The 20395-nt window shown below is 40.0% G+C and overlaps 1 protein-coding gene across 2 annotated transcripts in view; it reads right to left on the bottom strand.

Annotated features, from left to right (window-relative positions):
* und (methionyl aminopeptidase und) overlaps nt 1-20395 on the bottom strand; it is a 155420-nt gene that overhangs the window by 76110 nt on the left and 58915 nt on the right. For both annotated transcript variants that reach the window (XM_067136566.2, XM_067136567.2), the window contains exon 5: nt 4772-5009. In XM_067136566.2, the coding sequence (XP_066992667.1) occupies nt 4772-5009 (238 nt within the window). The remainder of the gene's footprint in view (nt 1-4771; nt 5010-20395) is intronic.

The raw sequence follows: 20395 nt of genomic DNA, 5'->3' as shown, positions 1-20395 counted from the left end.
AATAAATACAAACGACCAATGCCTTCATGGTGTTGCAATTTCCATTTTCTTAAGTGTAAATGTTCTTAGGAGTGAAAACAACTTTCTCGGAATAAAGACCAAAGTTTGCTAAAGTATTTGTGCAGTTTGTTGTTACAGTTCTTACAGTATGTAAGATAACCTTTGTTGTTAACAATGACAAATTATTTCCATTAATATACATCCTCAATTCATTGCCAAGATTTTCATAGTGTACATACAAACTCCCAATTCTCCCTCAACCAAGACACCACAGAAGATCAGATTCTGAACTTAGTTACATCAAACTCCGTGGACAACATGAGGGTCCATCTGAATCCTCTATCAATCTCATCCCAAACCAGCTCCGCACTCCCAAGTTCCACATGCTTTCCAAGATACACAAAGCCAAAAATCCATGACACCCCATTGTTTCCAACCAAGGTTCTTTCATGGTACCCATTTCAACACTGGTTGAACAGCATCTTCAACTCTTTGCACACTCCCTCGACTATTCGTGACACCGGTCATCATCTTCAACCTCTTGCCACTCTTACCAAAATCCTCCCTGTAGACTGTGTTCTGGTTTCTATTGATGTCACTTTACACCAACATCCCTCACACAGACGGACTCAGGGCCATCGGGTCTTAGTTGAACACATGGCAACCCAGTGTGCCCTGCCTCACCCTTCCTTCCTTTCTTTCTTCCTTCCTTCCTTCCTTCCTTCCTTCCTTCCTTCCTTCCTCTACATCACACAATACATCCTAACTCACTATTTTTTCAATTTCAAGGGGCAATTATTCCACCAGAATCACAGCACCACTATGGCCACCATAAAGACTCCATCCTATACTAACTTCTGCATGGGAAAACTTGCGGATTTCCTCGTAACTAAACCTCCCCACCCCTACTCTGGTGGAGATTCATTGACAATATCTTTCTCCTGTGGCAGCATGAAGCAAGCCTACTTGACTCATTTCTACACTGCCTCAACTCTGATATTACAGTGGCCCATTTCACTTGACAGATCTTCCCCACATCTTTTACTTACTTGACTACCACCTGTACGATGGCAGAATCGACACCTTTGTACACATCAAACCCACCAACCATCAGCAGTACCTCCATTAGGCCTATAATAGTTTTCACCCATATCACACAAAATGATCTCTACCAATTGGCCTTGCCACCTGGGGTAAATGGATTTGTTCAACCTCTAAAGCCTGTGCCTCCTTGCCCTGCTGCTGCTGTTACTACAACCACCAGCTGAGGAAGGCGTTTATTACTGCTTGATTGACAGCCAGTTCACCACAGCCATGAACTCTGTCCCTTAGACTGTCTAAACCAGGGATGGCGAACCTATGCCACACGTCATTAGGTGACACGCGAACACGATTTCGGTGGCACACGACATGCATATATTAAAATTTTTATGTACGCTTTGTACTTTAGACTATACATATCTCGTCCATCGTATAGTTATAGTGTTTCAGGGTTAAGAAATAAATACCGAATATCTAAATTCTGGTTCCACTAGAAAGTGCATTATGGCAACACTACAACACCCATAGGTCCGGAAGTCAAATGAAATAAATGTCAGATGCAGCCGACGAGCCATTCGCTTACCTATATCAGTGAATTAGTGAAGTTTGGCTTGTGTGTGGTTGCCAGCATCGCGTAATTATTCCTAGTGAGCAGCTGTTTATTGGTGTGAATTTTGTAAGACAAATAGTTGCCAAGAAATTATCCCAATTTCGAGATATGGAGAAAGTATCGCACTTTATTTCAAAACATCATATTGCACAAATGAGTCTTTTTTTCTTTTCTTCAGTGGTTAGATATGGACAGTTTAGAAACGGAGTTGACTGAATTTTTTTTTTTTTTTTTTTGCTATTTGTTTTACGTCGCACCGACACAGATATGTCTTATGGCGACGATGGGATGGGAAAGGCCTAGGAGATGGAAGGAAGCGGCCGTGGCCTTAATTAAGGTACAGCCCCGGCATTTGCCTGGTGTGAAAATGGGAAACCACGGAAAACCATCTTCAGGGCTGCCGACAGTGGGGCTCGAACCCACGATCTCCCGATTACTGGATACTGGCCGCACTTAAGCGACTGCAGCTATCGAGCTCGGTGACTGAATTTTAAGAAAGCATGTATGGTTGAAAAAGTTCGTACAACTTGATGAAGCATTAGTGAAAATTGAGTGTGCTGTGGATGGTGAATACTCTCCCCAGAAGGCGGAGAACTTAATACTTGAACAGTAGAACAGTCTCCCACAAAAGTTTTCGGCCATGAAGAAACTTGCTACGGCGCTACTTACTTTGTTTAGGTCATCATACGCCTGCAAGCAGATATTTTCTACAGTGAACGTTGTGAAGACAAGTTATGAACCTAACATAAATGACAAAGCTACTAAGTATTTTGCGGTATTCGCAAAATACGACCATGAAACATGCAGTCACATGTATTTTGTATTTTACAATATATATATATGTAATATCATATTATGAAACACAATTTGGAATTAGGGATTGAAGTCAGTGGTGGCGCTGGTGAGTAGGGGCGGGGTTTGTATCCATTACAAACGAAAATAACAAGTGGCACAGAAAACAGTTGAGAATAATAATCCAGACCTAAAATGGCACACTAGTTGGAAAAGGTTCGCCATCCCTGGTCTAAACAATCAAACCCCATAGGGGATCATCTTTCAAAAAGCCCCCCCAGTCACTTTCAGGCATCCACCTGACCTCAAAAACACTCTTAACTCACTACGAACCATACCAGCCTCGACTTGCTTCTGGTTCCTTCCTCTGTGAACACAGCCACTGTAAGACCTGATGTTTACATACACCCAGTGCTACTTTTACCACCAGCATCACCAATAAGTCTTACCCCAAACAAGGTTGTCATGACTACTTCAACATCTCCTACCAGCTTCAATGCAGACTCTGCCCAGCTTTCTACATTGGCTTAACTAGCAACACACTAGCTAAACGTATATGCAGCCACCGTAGTAACTACAAAATCACAAACATAGATCTCCCCATCCCCATTCACATCAGGCACTATCAAACTATGTTTGATGAATGTTTCCCAGTTAGGCCCTTCGTCCACCGGTGCAATGCGACTGCGATCTGACTCAAAAAAATGTCTCATGAGCATTGGACGGGAGTTATTTCACAGTCAAATCCCTGTTGACTGGGCAGTTCTCGTCCACCTGCGAGACTGCAACACACTCGCCGATCAACTCGCGAACAACCAACTCACAAACTACTGGCCTGTCAGTTGCGTGGCATGACTCGAGTCAGATGCTTCTACTATTTTTCATAATTCACCACTAGTATAATTCAATTTTATTATGTCAGATCATGATCAGGAGTTGTGTATAAAACTCGTAGAAGCAGTGGAAAAGCACCCTTGTTTAATCAACTATAGTTTGCCAGAATACTCAAACAAGAACGCTCAGGAAAAGGCATGGGAAGCTGTTGCCAAAGAAGTTGATACCAGTGGTAAGTACCTTACATACATTAAATTGTAAGTACAAGTCTTTAATATCCTTCTACTATTGGGTATTAAATTGCATAGCATACACATATACACAATAAGAGTTTTCTCTGTACATTGCTCAGAATTCAAAAAGATTGGTATTTGTGTATCGGTGAAATGGTAGTTTAGAGGAAGCCTTAAAACGTATTTCTAAAATATCTTATTAGTGGTCCTATCGATAAATTTAACATAACAAAAGTTACAGATAATGCACTTTCCGACCATAGTATATTTATAAATTTAATATGATTTATGACCTCTGTTCCTATCTACCTTTCACAAGATCAAGTATCAAGTGAATTGGAATAAGATAAAGCTCACGCATTGAACAATGAAAATTTCTTCGTAGCCAGGTTAACGCACAAGCTGAACGAGGTCGATTTTTCACGAATGAAATGTTGAACCGCTAAATTCCCGCCTTCTCTGAAACCTCGTCAAGTACCAGTACGCAATGACAATATTCCGATTGTTTACGCACTGTACGGCTTGACATACTGGAGCAGACTGACAAGGTGTTGATATGACCGTCACAGGAGAGTCGTGTCAGATGAAGAACGTGCAATGCAACTCTCATACAACTGTCCAAAACAAGTTGGGTTTAAATTGGGCTGTGCTGCGTTGCACTGGTGAACGAAGGGCCTTAAAGTCCTCAACATTTACCTCAACTTCCCACAGTCTCGCCTATAGAGATTCAGAGGTTGAACATAAACTAGTGCTTAGTGTCCAGGGAAGCACCTGGCCTTAACATTAGATAACCACTCCCTTTTTCCATTATCCTGTCTCTCCTCGCCTCACACAGCATCTGCTTGCCAACAATGACCATTATAATTCTATATTCTACTGATCAAGGCTGCAGCCAAAATTTTGGACCCTGTTTTCCTTTTCTGTGTGTACTGTATCCACAAGGTCTTACATGGTAAGTCGCTGCTCTCCATCCGTTTTCTACATTGATACATACAAACTGCCAAGATACTTTTAATGAATAAAACTTCAAAACAGACAAACACATGCAGATGCACACCTCAGAAATGCGAGTTCAGATAGGTAATTTCTGGTTTGCATGAGAGAACCTCAAATTTGTTACTCTAGCAAACAATAAATTGGAAATTTCAAGTTATTTATCAAAAAAAGTTTATATATATATCATGCATGTCCTTATATATATAAACTCAGTCTATATATATATAAGTACATGCACAGAGAAACAAGAAAAGGAGCCATGTACCATTGATGTGTGTGCCAAAGTCAATTTTTGTAACATCATCGTAGAGGAGAACAGTGGGGTCTCCAGCATTGGGTGTATAGTGAGCAGCACAGTGGTTGCGAGAACAGCCAGTTGGAAAGGCGAGGCCAGCCTTAAGACCATCTTCTTTGATCAGCTTGCGAGCGACTGACTCCAACTCCTCGCATATCTGTATCATGGTCATACCTGGCTTAACCCACCGCTGGATATGTTGTCGAGTCTGGAAAGAACATTGATAACTATAAATACCAATTTATGAACAGAAAGTAAAAAAGTATGATAATAACAGGGATTCAATATCCTACCAAGCCCCAACAGCCATAACACATTCGCTGCTCAACAGTGGATGTCAGATCTCCCTGAACCAGCGATTTTTGTCAATTTCATACTTTTTACAAGCATGCAATACATACATACATCTTCATTATATACTGTTATAACTTTTTTTTTTTTTTTTTTGCTAGTTGCTTTACGTCGCACCGACACAGATAGGTCTTATGGCAACGATGGGACAGGAAAGGGCTAGGAGTGGGAAGGAAGCAGCCGTGGCCTTAATTAAGGTACAGCCCCAGCTTTTGCCTGGTGTGAAAATGGGAAACCACGGAAAACCATCTTCAGGGCTGCCGATAGTGGGGTTCGAACCTACTATCTCCCGAATACTGGATACTGGCCGCACTTAAACGACTGCAGCTATCAAGCTCGGTGTTATACCTTCCAGCATTCAGTCTGCAAGTCCCTGTGAATTTACTATATGCCACCAAAATCATCTATTTGTAAGTAACTCTGTAGCCTCATTCAGTTCCATACCTCTTATATTTAAATCACTACAAACTCAGTCTAATCATAATTATCTTGGTCTTCCTCCACTTCTTACCTTCCAGGATCGAGTCCATTATTCTCCTAGGTAACCTATCCTCCTGCATTCGCCTCACATGACCCCACCACCAAAGCCAGTTATGCGTACCCCTTCATATCCATTGAGTTTATTCCTAAATTAGCCATATTTCCTCATTCCGAATACCCTCCTGTCATTGTTCCCACCTGTTTAAACCAGTGATCTTTCTTGCTACTTTCATGTCTGTTGCTTCTAACTTATGGATAAGATATCGTAAGCCCATGTGAAGAGGAAGCTGCCTCACCTAAAAGAACTTGTCTCGAGATAGTACGTGAAGCAGCTATTTTCTTCTTGTTTCGTTGAGGTCCCTTGTACCACGTGGTTCCCAACTCTGGTGTGCTCTCTTCTTAGCCCAGTATTCCTTCACCTTTGCGCTGTGGGTCGCTTTCCTTTCCCGAGTCCACTTCACGCCCACTCCAGAACGCAATGTTTTAGCTGTCAGTGACAAGAGTGTCTGATGTTGTGATCAGCATTCTAAATTTATCCATGTTGAATATATCATTGGGATAATTTTTTAAAAATTCTAGGTCTTTTCAAACCAGTTTTGTCCATTTAGCTTTTGTCCCCGTCTCTCTAGAAAGGGTGTTGAAGATTCTTAAGGTCAGTCTCTTGTTGTCCATTCTGACTTTGTGATCGTAGAAGATAAGTCTTCTCTTTCTCACGGCTGATGTTATACTCTCTATTTTATGTTCATTTCCTTCTAAATACTGCAAGACTTGTGATTGCTGTTCCACACCTACAGGTTCCCACATTGTTGTTGTTGTTGTTGTTGTTGTTATTATTATTATTTATTTTCCTTAAATTGTACATGTATAATTTAGGGGTGGTAGATGGAGAAAGGGCAAGCCCCACATACACAGAAGTGCCTCCATCCCCACATGTACGTGTATATAAACTCTACTGAATATTTACATATACAGTGCACTCCCGATCATTCGCGAGCAGTTAATTCGTGGGTCTCAGAGAGTTCTTTTTTTGAAGTATTAATTCTTACACACACTAATCATCACGCTGAGTAAAATGATCTCCGCCTAGTTTAAAAGAATTCTAATGCGATGCGTGAAGACGAAATCATTGATATTTGAGGAGATGGACTTCATTTCTCTACGATGCAGCAGTAGGCCTATATGCATACTGCTGCCAGAATGCTGCAAACTTGGAAACATTCGAGCATGTTGATGCACGTGGCACAGCACAGATTACCGTAATCTTGGAAGCAGAGACAATGAAAGAGGAATGCACTAGGAATTTACCCTCCCTTTCCCCACAGCCCAAGGTCGCTGAACTGTAAGCCAAGTGAAGGGTAGGTGCGTCGGCAGCAAGTGTATTGTAGGCTACTGTACTTGTGAAGAGTGAATGGAGTGCAGAAGTCTTTTCGAAGTTTCGAGTAAGTCAGTAGTAAGAGTTTTCAATATGAGTGGTCGAAAAATGAAATTAAAAAAAACTGTGAAAAACTGTGAAAATTATAGAAAAACTGAAGAAAGGCGAGGTGTCATCAAAGTTAGCCTGCGAGTTTGGTGTGGGTGAAACAACAGTGAGAGACATGAAGAAGCAAAAGGAAATCCACATGGCATTTTGTAATTTTTCTCTACTGTGTCTTACAATACAATGTGAAGTGTTATAATTATTTTCTGCTTGTTCATAAAATGCATTTCATTATTTTAACCTATGGTTTTGTTTTTACCAGGCTTAAAAATGACTGCAGATAATTTGCGGTTTTTGATAATTCGCAGAAGTGCGTGCATAATTACCGCAAATTATCGGGAGTGCACTGTATGTAGACAATTTTAAATTTACACATCACACTCCAAACACTGTACTCTTAGAATAATGATAAGAATTATCTTGATTTATTCTATACATATTAGAGTAAGAAGAGCCAGCCATTTTTTTGCTATTTGCTTTACGTCGCACCGACACAGATATGTCTTACGGCGACGATGGGATAGGAAAGGCCTAGGAATTGGAAGGAAGTGGCCGTGGCCTTAATTAAGGTACAGCCCCGGCATTTGCCTGGTGTGAAAATGGGAAACCATGGAAAACCATCTTCAGGGCTGCCGACAGTGGGGCTTGAACCCACTATCTCCCGATTACTGGATACTGGCCGCACTTAAGCGACTGCAGCTATCGAGCTCGGTGAGCCAGCCATTTATACTCTCACTCATATCCCTGCATACACACACATTCACAACCACTCCCACATGCACACGCATACACATTCAACTGTACTTGCACCCATCTTTCTTTCAATTCTAATTTATACAAATTATATACATCACATATGGATTTCTATTTACATATACATTTTTTTTACTGTGCGGAGGAAGTGAGGAAGCAGTTTTACCTCAGATGGTAGAAGATTCCAGGTACGAGCAGATCTTGTGTAAAAGACATTTAAATATGAGGTTGTTCTGGCGAAGGGAGAGACAAGAGTAACTCCTTGGCCTCTCTTAACAGAGCAGTAATTAAGCTGTAGGCACTGGAAAGGGGAGAGGTGTGCGTTGTCTGTCAGGGATTTCTTAAGGAAGGCTACGTCTATTTGTGCACATAAAGAGTTCACTGGTGGCAACGACCTGGCCGTGTTTAAAGGGATGTGTTTGTTAATTAAACATTCTGCTCGTCGCTGACACCCTCTAGTTTCCTCATATTTTCTGTTGTCACTGGATGCCAGAAGGAAGGCCTATAGCAGTATGGGTGGCACTAGGGAAATATAAGGCGTTCGCAGGGCTTTACTTCTTCCTCTCAAGAGACGTCTACGGACAAAACCTAGCGCTCTGTATGCCTTACACCTCACTTCCTCCATGTGCTTATTCCATTTCAGATTGTCCGTAATGTGAATACTCAGCAGTCTGATGGAGTTAGAAGTCAGTAGTTGGATTCCACAAAAAGTAGGTTGGTTCTGGAGTGGCTGTCTAACTCTACATAGTCTTATACATTTACACTTCTTAATATTTCTATACATTTTATTTACTCACACCACAGAGCTATACTATCCAGATCCGATCAGGTAAGGGGCAGGCATATTTCCAAATATGAAAGTTTATATCAGATGCAGAAACCACATGCCATTAGACATGATTCCAATAAAGTTGTTGTAAATTTGTCCTGTATACCTTTGAATGAAACCCAACAGGCAGTTCTCGCCAAAGGTCTCAACTTTGCTGTAGCACCTAGAAGAATGCCAACTGAGGAACTTCCTCCGAGACTTTATGGGATTCCCAAAATACATAAGGAAGGTGTTCATTAGTATGATTGGTTCCCCGACATATGTCCTTTCTAAATATTTAGGTCTACTTCAACCACACCTGGGTAACACCCCTTCCCATATTAAGGATTCCACACACTTCATTGAGAAGTTAAAAACTATATCACTTCAGCCAGGCGATATCTTGACGAGTCTCGACGTGGTGTCTCTGTTTACGAGAGTACCTGTTGATGGTGTTATGTCCCTCAATAATGATATTTTTATCGAACAGATCACAAGACTTTTCTATCACTGCATGACCTCCTCCTACTTTCTACGGAATGGGAAATATTATGAACAGACATGTGGTGTGGCCATGGGAAGTCCTCTCTCTCCTGTTGTGGCTAATTTCTTCATGGAAAGCTTCGAAGAGAAAGCTTTGTCGTCAGCACCTTGCAAACCGAAGATCTGGTGGCAATATGTGGATGATACATTCATCATATGGACAGATGGTGAAGACAATCTTGGTCACTTTCTGGATCACCTTAATCACCAACACCCATTTGTTTCACCATGGAAATGGAATCTGACGGCAAAATACAATTTTTAGATGTTCTCGTCACCAAGAAAGAGGAGGGATCTTTAGGACACAGCATTTATCGTGTCCGGCTCCACGGCTAAATGGTTAGCGTGCTGGCCTTTGGTCAGAGGGGTCTCGGGTTCGATTCCCGGCAGGATCGGGAATTTTAACCATCATTGGTTAATTTCCCTGGCACGGGGGCTGGGTGTATGTGTTGTCTTCATCATCATTTCATCTTCATCACGACGCGCAGGTCGCCTACGGGAGTCAAATCAAAAGACCTGCACCTGGTGAGCCGAACCCGTCCTGGGATCTCCCGGCACTAAAAGCCATACGCCATTCCATTTATCGTAAGCCTACACACAGTAATAGATATCCCCACACAGATTCTCACCATCACCCTGCCCAGAAACGTAATATTCTTACAACTCGTAACTACCAAGGCCAGGAGGATTTGTGAAGTGTCAGCTCTACAAGAGGCAATTAACACCTTGAGAACCACCTTTGAGAGCAACTGTTACAGCAGAGCTTTGATCTCAACGGTTCTGAAATCGACACATAATTGTAAGTCTGTTAAGGAAAAAGATGTAAAAGGAACTGCTTACCTATCTTACATACATAACACGATGGATTGTATTGCTAAAATCTTACGTAGGTACCATGTATGAACTGTTTTTGGAACATCAATTAAGATTAGGCAACTCCTGTGACCAACTAAGGATAGTTTGCCTAAACTGCAACAACCTGGTATCTACAGAGTTCCCTGTACTTGTGGCAATGTTTATATTGGGCAGACTTCGAGAAAGGTGTGTACTCACATCAAAAGACATACCTGTATCAGACTCAACCAACCTGTGAAATCAGCTCTTGCTGATCATGCCTTAACACCAGGTCATGATATCTTGTTTCAAGAAGTGGATGTTCTAGCTCGTATAAAACAATATCGCCCAAGAATTATCAGGGAGGCGGTTGAAATACGTAAACACCCAGATAATTTCAACCGCGATACAGGTTACAACCTCAGTGAATCATAGCTACCTATTATCAGAACCATTAGAGGTTAATGCTTTACTCTTGCCATTCGTTGTCTCTAGCATGGGGCTAAAATGGCGTCCCTTTTACGTCTTAGGGCACCATATCAAGTTCCTTGTTGCTTTCTCCTAGCAACCTTTAATGCGCCGTTTCATTTCTCTGTTGTCTACTGAAGAAGAAAGGCAAGGTTCCTTTCGAAACGCATAGAATGTGTTTATAATTAATTACACGGCATAAGCCGAAAATATATCTCATGAATAATATCATCATTGTTTCCAATGGCTCTGTAAATGACTGTAATTGGCATACTGCGCCATGGTCGAATTTACACAATCCGGTAAGTCGAGAGCATAAACTGTGTACAGGAGGGGCCATATCAAACTGTCCTGAATTACTCCAATAGTAATTGTGGTTTGGTCTGATTTGGCTCCTCCGTACACAACACACTGTATTTGCCCCACCAAAAATAACCTCAGTCATGCCAGCAGTTTACCCTGAATCCCGTAGTAGTTAAGTTTTAAGAGAAGTCTTTGATGTGACACCTGGTCAAAAGCTTTGCTCCAGTCCAGAGTCACACAGTCTATTTGTGAGACATCAGTCTTCTCCAAAAGAGAACTGCCAGTCATCAATGACTTTTGTTAAAAGTGTTGTGCAGGATTTTCCTGGAATGAAGCCGTGCTGGTTTGAGTACAACAGGTTTCTCTCCTCGAGAAAATCCAACATCCATTTAACAACTAGACATTGCATACATTTACAGACCCCTGAAGTTATCGAAACTAGGCAGTAATCATCTACGTTTTCCTTATTTCCATCTTTGAAAACTGGGACTATGTTGTATTCTTTCCACTCCACAGGCACAGACCTGGTATTCATGGAATAGTTGAAGAGAGCGTAAAGAGAGGGAGCCAAGGCGGCAGCACAATTCTTGAGAATTTTGTTGGCACTCGGTCCGGTCGCGGCATGTGGTCTTGGAAGATAGGAAACTTAAAAGGGTCCACCTTTTCAATACAATACAGTATATAATATATACTGTATATATATACTGTATATATATATATATATACATTCAATACAATACTGTATATAATATATATATATATATACACAATATTGTATTGAAAAGGTGGACCCTTTTAAGTTTCCTATCTTCCATTCTCAGTTCAATACGGACAAAAATGAAATTCTTAGATTTAAATGCATGTGGTCTTGTTTTCAGAAGGCTCTCCTTGACTTAATTTGTGGAGAAATACAGGTTGGTTAGATGAAAGAGGGGGGGTAGATGTCCTTGAATAGAGCCTGTTCTCTTCCTCAGTAGGGACGGAGAAGTTATTTTTAAATTTCTTGTTGAAGGTGTCTGCAATTTCTTATGGTGTGGAGACTGCTGTACCGTTATGTTTTTGGCTGATACTTGAAAAAATTCCACTAAATTCGGCAACATATTGATGCAAACTAGAACATATACTATACTTTCCTTTAAGGTATTGTACCACCAATCACCATCACTTAACATTTCACTTAATATACCGGTTCGGCATAAACGGTGTGGTTCAAACTTGCCAAGGGCAGTGACTGACTGACTGACTGACAACTGAAAAATACTGTGTCATGTCGTGACCTCATTGCCTTTGACAAAGGAAGCTAGCACGTGTGGTCAAGGTTTAGTCACTCACTACGCAACAAGTTTATGAAATTAAATTAAGGCGCGTTTTCACTAATACAAAAAAATATATGAAATGAAGGTTTTTTTTCAATTCAAAAGTTAGAAGAAAGAAAAAAACAATGTATGTATTTTTATTCAAAATATTTAATTTATTTACATAAATAAAATTTCATATACACAGTGTTCAAGTTTGGGATTTTTGTCATAGTTACAGTCTTATGTATTTACATAAAAATCCATCCAGTGATGAATCAAACTGGAAATGCATATAAAAGAGCTGAATGCTTATATACGAACAATAATGTACAATTCATCTGAATAGATTAAATCTATTATGTTGAAGACATTTAGTTAAAAATTTGGAGTGACGTTAGAAGTTGACAGTAATAACCACGGAAGTATTACTACTACCACCGCCACTACGAGCTAGCTACTTTACGTCGCACCGACGCAGATAGGTCTTATGGCGACGATGGTACAGGGAAGGGCTAGGAGTGGGAAGGAAGCGGCCATGGCCTTAATTAAGGTACAGCCCCAGCATTTCCAGCATTTGCATGGTGTGAAAATGGGAAACCACGGAAAACCATTTTCAGGGCTGCTGACAGTGGGGTTCGAATCTGCTATCTCCCGAATACTGGATACTGGCCTCACTTAAGTGACTGTAGCTATCGAGCTCGGTACCGTCACTACTGTCGCTAGTTTCAAAATGTACAACCCTTCCCAATGTTCAGTTCCCACCAGACATCCTAACTAGCCCACTGTCAGGAAGGAGAATGAAGATGATCGGGAAAGATAAAAGGGCCGCTAGTGGTTGATATGTTTTGCGGTGATCTGATTCGGTAAGAGAAAGTTCGCTCACTTCAAGAGGTATGACCAACTAGTGTCTTTATTGTTGGACACTGAGATCAACAAGCCTTTCAAGGACCATCTACACAAACAATACTGTACATCAAGTTGTCAACTGAAACTATTCCATCGTAACTACCAAGAGCATTAAAGAGCAATTTAATAAAGAGAATCCCATAGGAATCCATTACTGAAGGTTTTATGAAGTGGTGTTGAGCCCAAGCAAAAAGACATTAACCTTTTGACCGGTGAGTTTTTTTGTGACATTTATAAGCAATTAGGAGCAGGTTTTATTATGAAATTTTTAAATTCTTAATTTTAAGTAATTGTGATTCAAAGTTTGCTCTAATAACAAAATTATAAAATTTACACTTAGTGTACAAAACTGGAACCATCAATATAATTAAAAACTAGGGTATAACTAACATTATTCTAAAAATACTGGAAGGAACAGTACAACTGACAAAAACAAATTACTCATTATACTGAAACCATTAGTGAATTAATGGAGAATGCTCGACTGGATGCTGAAATTAGTAAGCGGATTCAAGCTGGAAGCTGTTTCTATCATAGTAGTGTAAGAAACATATTATGGGACAAAGATGTGCCAATGGAAGCAAAGGAAACTATGTACAAGATGTATTGTGTACCCATAACTTATGGAGCAGAAACTTGGACAATGACAAAGAAGGATGAGAGTCGAATACAGGCAGCCGAAATGAAGTTCTTGAGGAGTATGATACAGAAGAGTAGAAGTGACAAAATAAGGAATGAGAAAATCCGGCAAGAAATTGGAGCGAAAAACATGATACAATAGAGAAGAGCCTATTAAGATTGTTTGGGCACATAAAGCGAATGAGTGATGAAAGAATGCCAAAAAAGGTTATGGAAATGCAAATGCAAGTTAGGAGAGGCCGCGGACGACCACGGCTGAGATGGAAGGACACAATCCAACGCAGTATTAGAGAAAGAAACCTGGACTGGAGCACAGTGTTGGAGGAGGAGTGGTGGAAAGACCAAAGAAAGTGGAGAGGAACAATATTTGCCCCTTCCCGGCTACAGCTGGATAATGGGAAATGATGATGATGATGATGATGATGATGATGATTGAAACCGTTATGGGCATGATACTAGAACTACAAGATGTATTGCATAATGGTGCACAATAGTACTGAGTGTAGAGCGCATGGGGGTTGAAGTGGCGACAGTCCAGCATCACATCATGTCGCTGAACAAAGAAGAACGTTGGGGAAGCTAAGGGAATATGTAAGGCAGGGATTCTCAATGAGGCAGTTATAACGGGCTATCACGAGCTTCAGACTAAGAGAGAGAGAAGAAATCTGCTTGGTCACCCTCCCAAGAACAACTAATTCAATGCTGCCTACTTTGAAATGCACACAAATTTTAATTTTATTCCTGAATTTCAATATATATTATGAGTGTAAAAGTCCCTAACGTCAATACTTTAATTTTATACAAAATTTAACACCATCTTCGGTAGTAGGAAAAAAGTCCCTGTGAAACTAAACACAACTCCAAATGGAAAATCTCCAGAGAAACAGAAACTAGCTTCATCACAGCCACTTGAAGACAGGGAAGTACTACAATGGGAAAGGACGCCACGCCATTTATTAATTAATCAATGGATTTCAATCCACCTTTTACCAATCGCCAGCTAGAAATAAGGGCTACTTGTTGCGTGCACTGCCTTTGTTATAATATCCCAGGATAAGATATATCCCAGATTTGGAGTGGGAAAGTATGCAGAGACCCTCTTTTTTCTTTCATCTGGCCTACTTAAGAGAAGGCATTCCCCTGCCACAGAGACTTGTTTTCCAGTTGCTTGTGCGTGTGAAGCATATCACCGAACACAGAAGTTCATGTCCTTGTGTGGTGATAAAACTCAACTACGAACAGAAATACTATGTTAAATATGTTAAAAAACTGCTTTAGAAACATTGTAATACTGTAAATGAGCGATGGCGCCCAAATTCAGTCAAATCCCTTGGGCAGCAAGAGACAATGTTATCATTTTTATTAATGAAAGAATGAGCATTACCACTGCTAGAAAAACTATGCCAGTGGTGTAAGCTATTAGGAATTCAGTGCGGGCAAGCCAACTACAGTCAAAGAAATGGAACGTCTGTGAACCGCGCCTAAACTGAGTGCAGGAATATATTTGTTATATCACTGTGTGATGGCAGTCAAAGATTGCCAGAAATGTGTATCTAACATTGTATGTTCCTCATCAGTTGAGAAAGGTTTGAACCATGGACCAGCTGACAGCAATCCAGCTTTGGAGCCATAACATACCAAGGATCAACTTCGTCGTGATGGAATGCTAAAAACCCAGGATGGGCCTTTCCCTGAGGCTCAGACAAGATACACAATGCAGTACGAGATGCATACAACTTCCCACAATATATAACTTTTGAGTGTGTAGTAGAATAGGATGTAATATTTCCCCCACAAAGGGAAGATAAGAGTATGAAGCAATTTGAGTGTTTTAATTCATTTAACTAGACACAGTAAGTTGGGATCTTTTGTTATTCAATTTTATCATATAATATTCTTCTTGAGATTTTAATTTGGAAATCTCTAACGTAAAGATTTTTCAGCCAGGAGCCATCTGGATTTTGAGATTACTTTAGTTTGGGGCAAGTGAGTTAGTTTCATTATTACAGGATCACTGAATGTATAGTGGATTGGGAAAACAGCGGAGTATTGCATGTTGTTAAATTTCATTTATGCATGATTTAGAAGCTGATAGATTGGATTAGAAACGTACTAATGTTCTAAAACATAAATGGCAGGAATTTTTGTAACGTAATACATTTTATTTGTGATCTGCTTGGCATGCAACATTGGCTGGATTCAAACTAACACCCACCATTTTTGAAATAGACATCTTCCATCAGGGAGTGTATTTTGATTTCCTTTTGACCCATGTATTCAGAGAAGTTTGTTTCAGTCAAAATAGAAATAGGCTTAAAGTTAAAGAATTTATGCCTTAGATATGAAGCCAGGACTATATTTTAGAATACTTGGTCAGTGTGGTACGGCTATCAAGATAATGCCCTTATTAAAAATGTAATTATGAAAGACGTGATGTTCGTCGCGCCAGAGGAAGTGATAGTGAAATTTGTGTGATATGGGGCTCATGGAATAATGTCCTCATTACAATGAGATGTAAGAATAATCATATATTAGTTTGTGTGGAGAAGTATGTTAAAAGAAGCATGTGGAGTGAAAGAATGGTGGTCCAGCCCTTGGGAGGTGTGCTGTCTTGTTACGTTCAGGCCAAAGCTGTCAGTGCAAAATGAATGGACCTTTTTACGAAGGAGGGAACTGAGAGACCGTACAGTCACCAGGCAAGCGTTTGTAGTATTTACAAGATTGATCTAAATCTTTTAAATGTTTTAAAACTTCTGCCATAAGGCTAGGTAATCAATTAATTGAGTTGTAGATGACAGAAACTTTTCTTTTATTAAAATAAAGTATGCAGGGTTTTCAGTGACCCACCCTGAGAGCATAAGATCAATGGTTCAAATCCAAGGCAAACCTGAGTGAATCACACTCGGGTTTTTCCCCTGGCCAGAGATGTGCATCCATCAAGTGCTTTTGGTTTTCTGTGTATGTTGTACACTGTTCTTTGTGTTATACTCTTGTGTTTGTTTTTGGGAGCAAGTTCTGCCTTGCTATTCTGCAGGATATCATGGGTTCATTCCTTAGGCACAGGGAATAATTTTTCTCATTCGATTTGTGTTTAACCCAAGTGTATTTTCTCTTCTTTTATTACAGTTCTTGTGGTGTTAATGGTAGATGTAGGCACTAACCACTCAAAATACTATATTTTTTATGTTTCGCACACGTTTGTCCCCAACATCGAGGAGAAACTTAATACTTAGGGTCGATTGCAGAAACGGTGTTTAGACGATGTCTACAGTTAAACAATGCCTAAGTATGGCATGCAGAGATGTTATTTATCACTTAGACACTGTCTAAAATCGATGTTCAACCGGCCAGATTTAAACACTGCCGAGAACACTGTTTAACCTCAAATGAGAGGAGTAAATTACAACCAGAGGTTATGTACCATGAAACATGTAATTTGTATCATCATACTGAGACGATTCCAGGAAGAAAGGTCAGTCTGACGACCTCTCTGTGGGTCGCCCGCTGCGAAATCACAGCAATTCACTTGAAATGTACGGGGAGGTAGAGCTTAAAACAAGATTTCGCTTTTCAAGAGACTTGTTTCTTGAGACTGACAAAGGGACAGTCCAATAACTGTCAACTTGAATAGAATTCTTGGCAAATGATATATTTTATTATACATGGGGTAATTTCCATGGAATTATAGGTCACTTCGCGTACATACATGCCAGAATAACTTGTTCCAATTGTCAGAGGGCTGTCGCATACATCAATCTGGAGGGATTCACTTATATTTATTACCAGGTAAGCACACATAATAGTGAAAACTAAAAAGTAGGCTGTATGTGGTTTTTGTATATATAATCGTCGCGCTAATTTAGATAAGTTTTCGGCAACTATGAGATAGGAAAAGGCAAGTGGTGGTGCTGACGGTGATTACTGTTTAAAGAGGAGGACTGGGGAAGAAGAGACGTGGCCATAATAACAGCCCTAATATTTCCCTGGTGTAAAAAATAGGGGAAACTAGGAAAACAATCTTCAGGGCTGCCAATGATGCGTTACATACCTACGATCTCCACAATGCTAGCTACATCCATATAGCCCGTACAACTCATTTGGTTAAACATTACTATTGTTTCATCTTCCCTTCGTCGAAGTTATTTACAAGTAGATTACACTCACCATAACAACGCTATAATCAAAGCTACACCTCCCCGAACGGTGGCGTGTCACTTCAGTGTCAATAATACTATGAGATTTAATTTCCACTGAAAAAGACATTCTTATCTGTGGGCAAGTCATGCTCATGCTTAGCCATATTTGAGTAATGTGTAGGAAGATCAACAGCTGATTGACGTTCGGCGTGCACACCGACGAATTTCATTTATTACAAGCAAGGAGTTGCATGAAAACCAATATTGAAACTTTAAATGATGTCTAGTTAAACATCGGCTGAACATTGTCTATGGAATAGAAGATCGTGCTCGATTTAGACGTTGTTTAGGTTAACGCTGTCTAAGGCTTAAAACTAGTCATCGTTTCTGCAGTTGGCCCTTAGTGTTTAACCAACGCATTGATGGTTACTATAATTACTTGTTTATTAAGGGGAAGTGTACTCTTCTCAGAATTCTTTTAAAATCATCTTGATACACAAACGTAAAGTTTATGTAAATGTTTTGAAAACTTATTTTAATTTTTGTTCTTTTCACCAAGACCATTAAAATTTTTTTAGCAGTTTTTGAAGATTTTCATTTGGAGCAGAATAGAGCATCCCCATTTTCCTCCAGCCCTTTAAGCCTGTAAGTTAGATATTAGTTTCCCTTAATGTTTGATCAAACTGAGCACAACCCTGATGCAGTCAGATGACTATAACAGGGCACGGAGAGCTGTGCGTTTGAATCTTGCACGGGCATTGGGAAAATGTACCACTATAACATAAGATCCTATTTGGCTTTAGCCAATGTAGGATATTTTCTGACCACCATAAAAGGTCCATATGACAGTATAGCCATGTACGGCATTTTTTGACCACCATAAAAGGTACCATATGACAGTAAACGTTGGATATTGTTCCCCAGGCCAGAGAGATTCCAATATGTGATAAAGTTTGTTTAAAAGTACCATATTCATATTTAGGCTATTATTATGGTGGTCTAGTCACTCCCAGTGTTATCTGATACCTACTGCCAGGTGTAACTGTAGGCTGCTCCTCAGGATAAGGAAAGGAAACGGAAATGTAAGAAATTTGTACAAGAGAAGCTGGGAAGAATTTACCTGAAAGACTGAAACGGTTGGAGCTGGCAGTGAAAGAATACTGTATGGAATTATTAGAAGTAATAGAAGGCCAATGATCTAGATGTACGGCCCCTTTAAACAACAAGCAACAGAAAAGGTTAAGAATTTATACAAAGCTAATGAAAGAGTAAGGTGGAGAGTTGATAACACATCCAGAAGAAATAAAGAGAAGATGGAAGGAGTATTTTGATAAACTGCTTAAAGTTAGAAATTGTGCAGAGGAGACAGTAGTAATACAATATGATGACCCAACAGTAGAAGATGATATAATAATGTTGAGGTGAAATTAGCATTCTGCAAAATGAAAATGGGGAAGGCACCAGGGATGGATGAATTTGGTGAGGAAATAATACAGGCTGCTGGACCTGTTGGACTTCAACGGAAGTACAGATTGTTAAAGTGCATATGGAAATAGAAACATGTGCCAGGAGACTGGGGAAAGGGTATAATAAAGGGGGATAAAGTGTGAGTTAACTATGGAGAAATCACATTCTTACCACAAATGGCAAAAATACAGGAAAGGATAATAAAGAGGAGAATGAGAAGAAAGGTAGAAGGAGAGTTGTAAGAGGAACAGTATGGCTTTAGAAGTGGAAGATCTACAGTGGACCAAATCTTCAGCATGAGGCAATTAAATTAAAGGAAAAGAATTGAGAATATGGAAAGGATCTGGTCATGACATTCATAGACCTAACAGAGGCATATGATAGTGTTTCCAGCGAAAAGCTTGGGAAATCATTGTCTAAAAGAGACTGGGTACACGAACTGTACGAATGGTGCAAGCAATGTACAACAACTGCATCAGCAATGTACAGACTCCAGCTGGAAAAGCAAAATGGTTTAGAAATGAAACTGGACTAAGAGAGGGGAGTATGCTGTAACCTCTTTTGCTTCTAATGGTTATGGACAAAATTGTAAAGGAGACAAAGGAAGCATATGGGAATAAGGAGATGAAGTTATTACTATTTGCAGATGATATTGTGGTCTGGGCAACGAACAGGAAAGTGCAAGAACAATTTGGTGCACCGAACTAGAAAATCGAAAAGTATGGTATGAAAATCAGCACAGAGAAAAACAAGACCATGGTGATACCAAAAAAAAAAAAAGAGAGAGAGAGACATGGGAAAGGAACTGTGAAAATTGGTGGTCAAAGCCCTGAAATTGTTGAGTTTCAAATACCTAGGAAGTGAATTAATGCAGAATAAAAGGCTTGAGATGGAGATTAACAAGAGGGTGCAACAGCACAATACATTCTATCTGAGCAACAGAAACCTTCCTGGAATAAGGAAGTACCAAGAAGTACCAAGAAAGTGTCGAGAGATAATGTACAAAATGTATTATGCACCCATATTGACTTATGTAGTTGAGACCTGGACAATGACAAGTAGGAAGGAGAGTAGAATTCAAGCCAGTGAAATGAAATAACTAAGAGGTATGATAGGAAAGACAGACTGAGA

The sequence above is a fragment of the Anabrus simplex genome, chromosome 1 (assembly GCF_040414725.1).
Source record: "Anabrus simplex isolate iqAnaSimp1 chromosome 1, ASM4041472v1, whole genome shotgun sequence".
Taxonomy (NCBI): Eukaryota; Metazoa; Arthropoda; class Insecta; order Orthoptera; family Tettigoniidae; genus Anabrus; species Anabrus simplex.
Note: the sequence above shows the minus strand (reverse complement) of the source record. Positions and strands in the feature narration are given on the sequence as shown.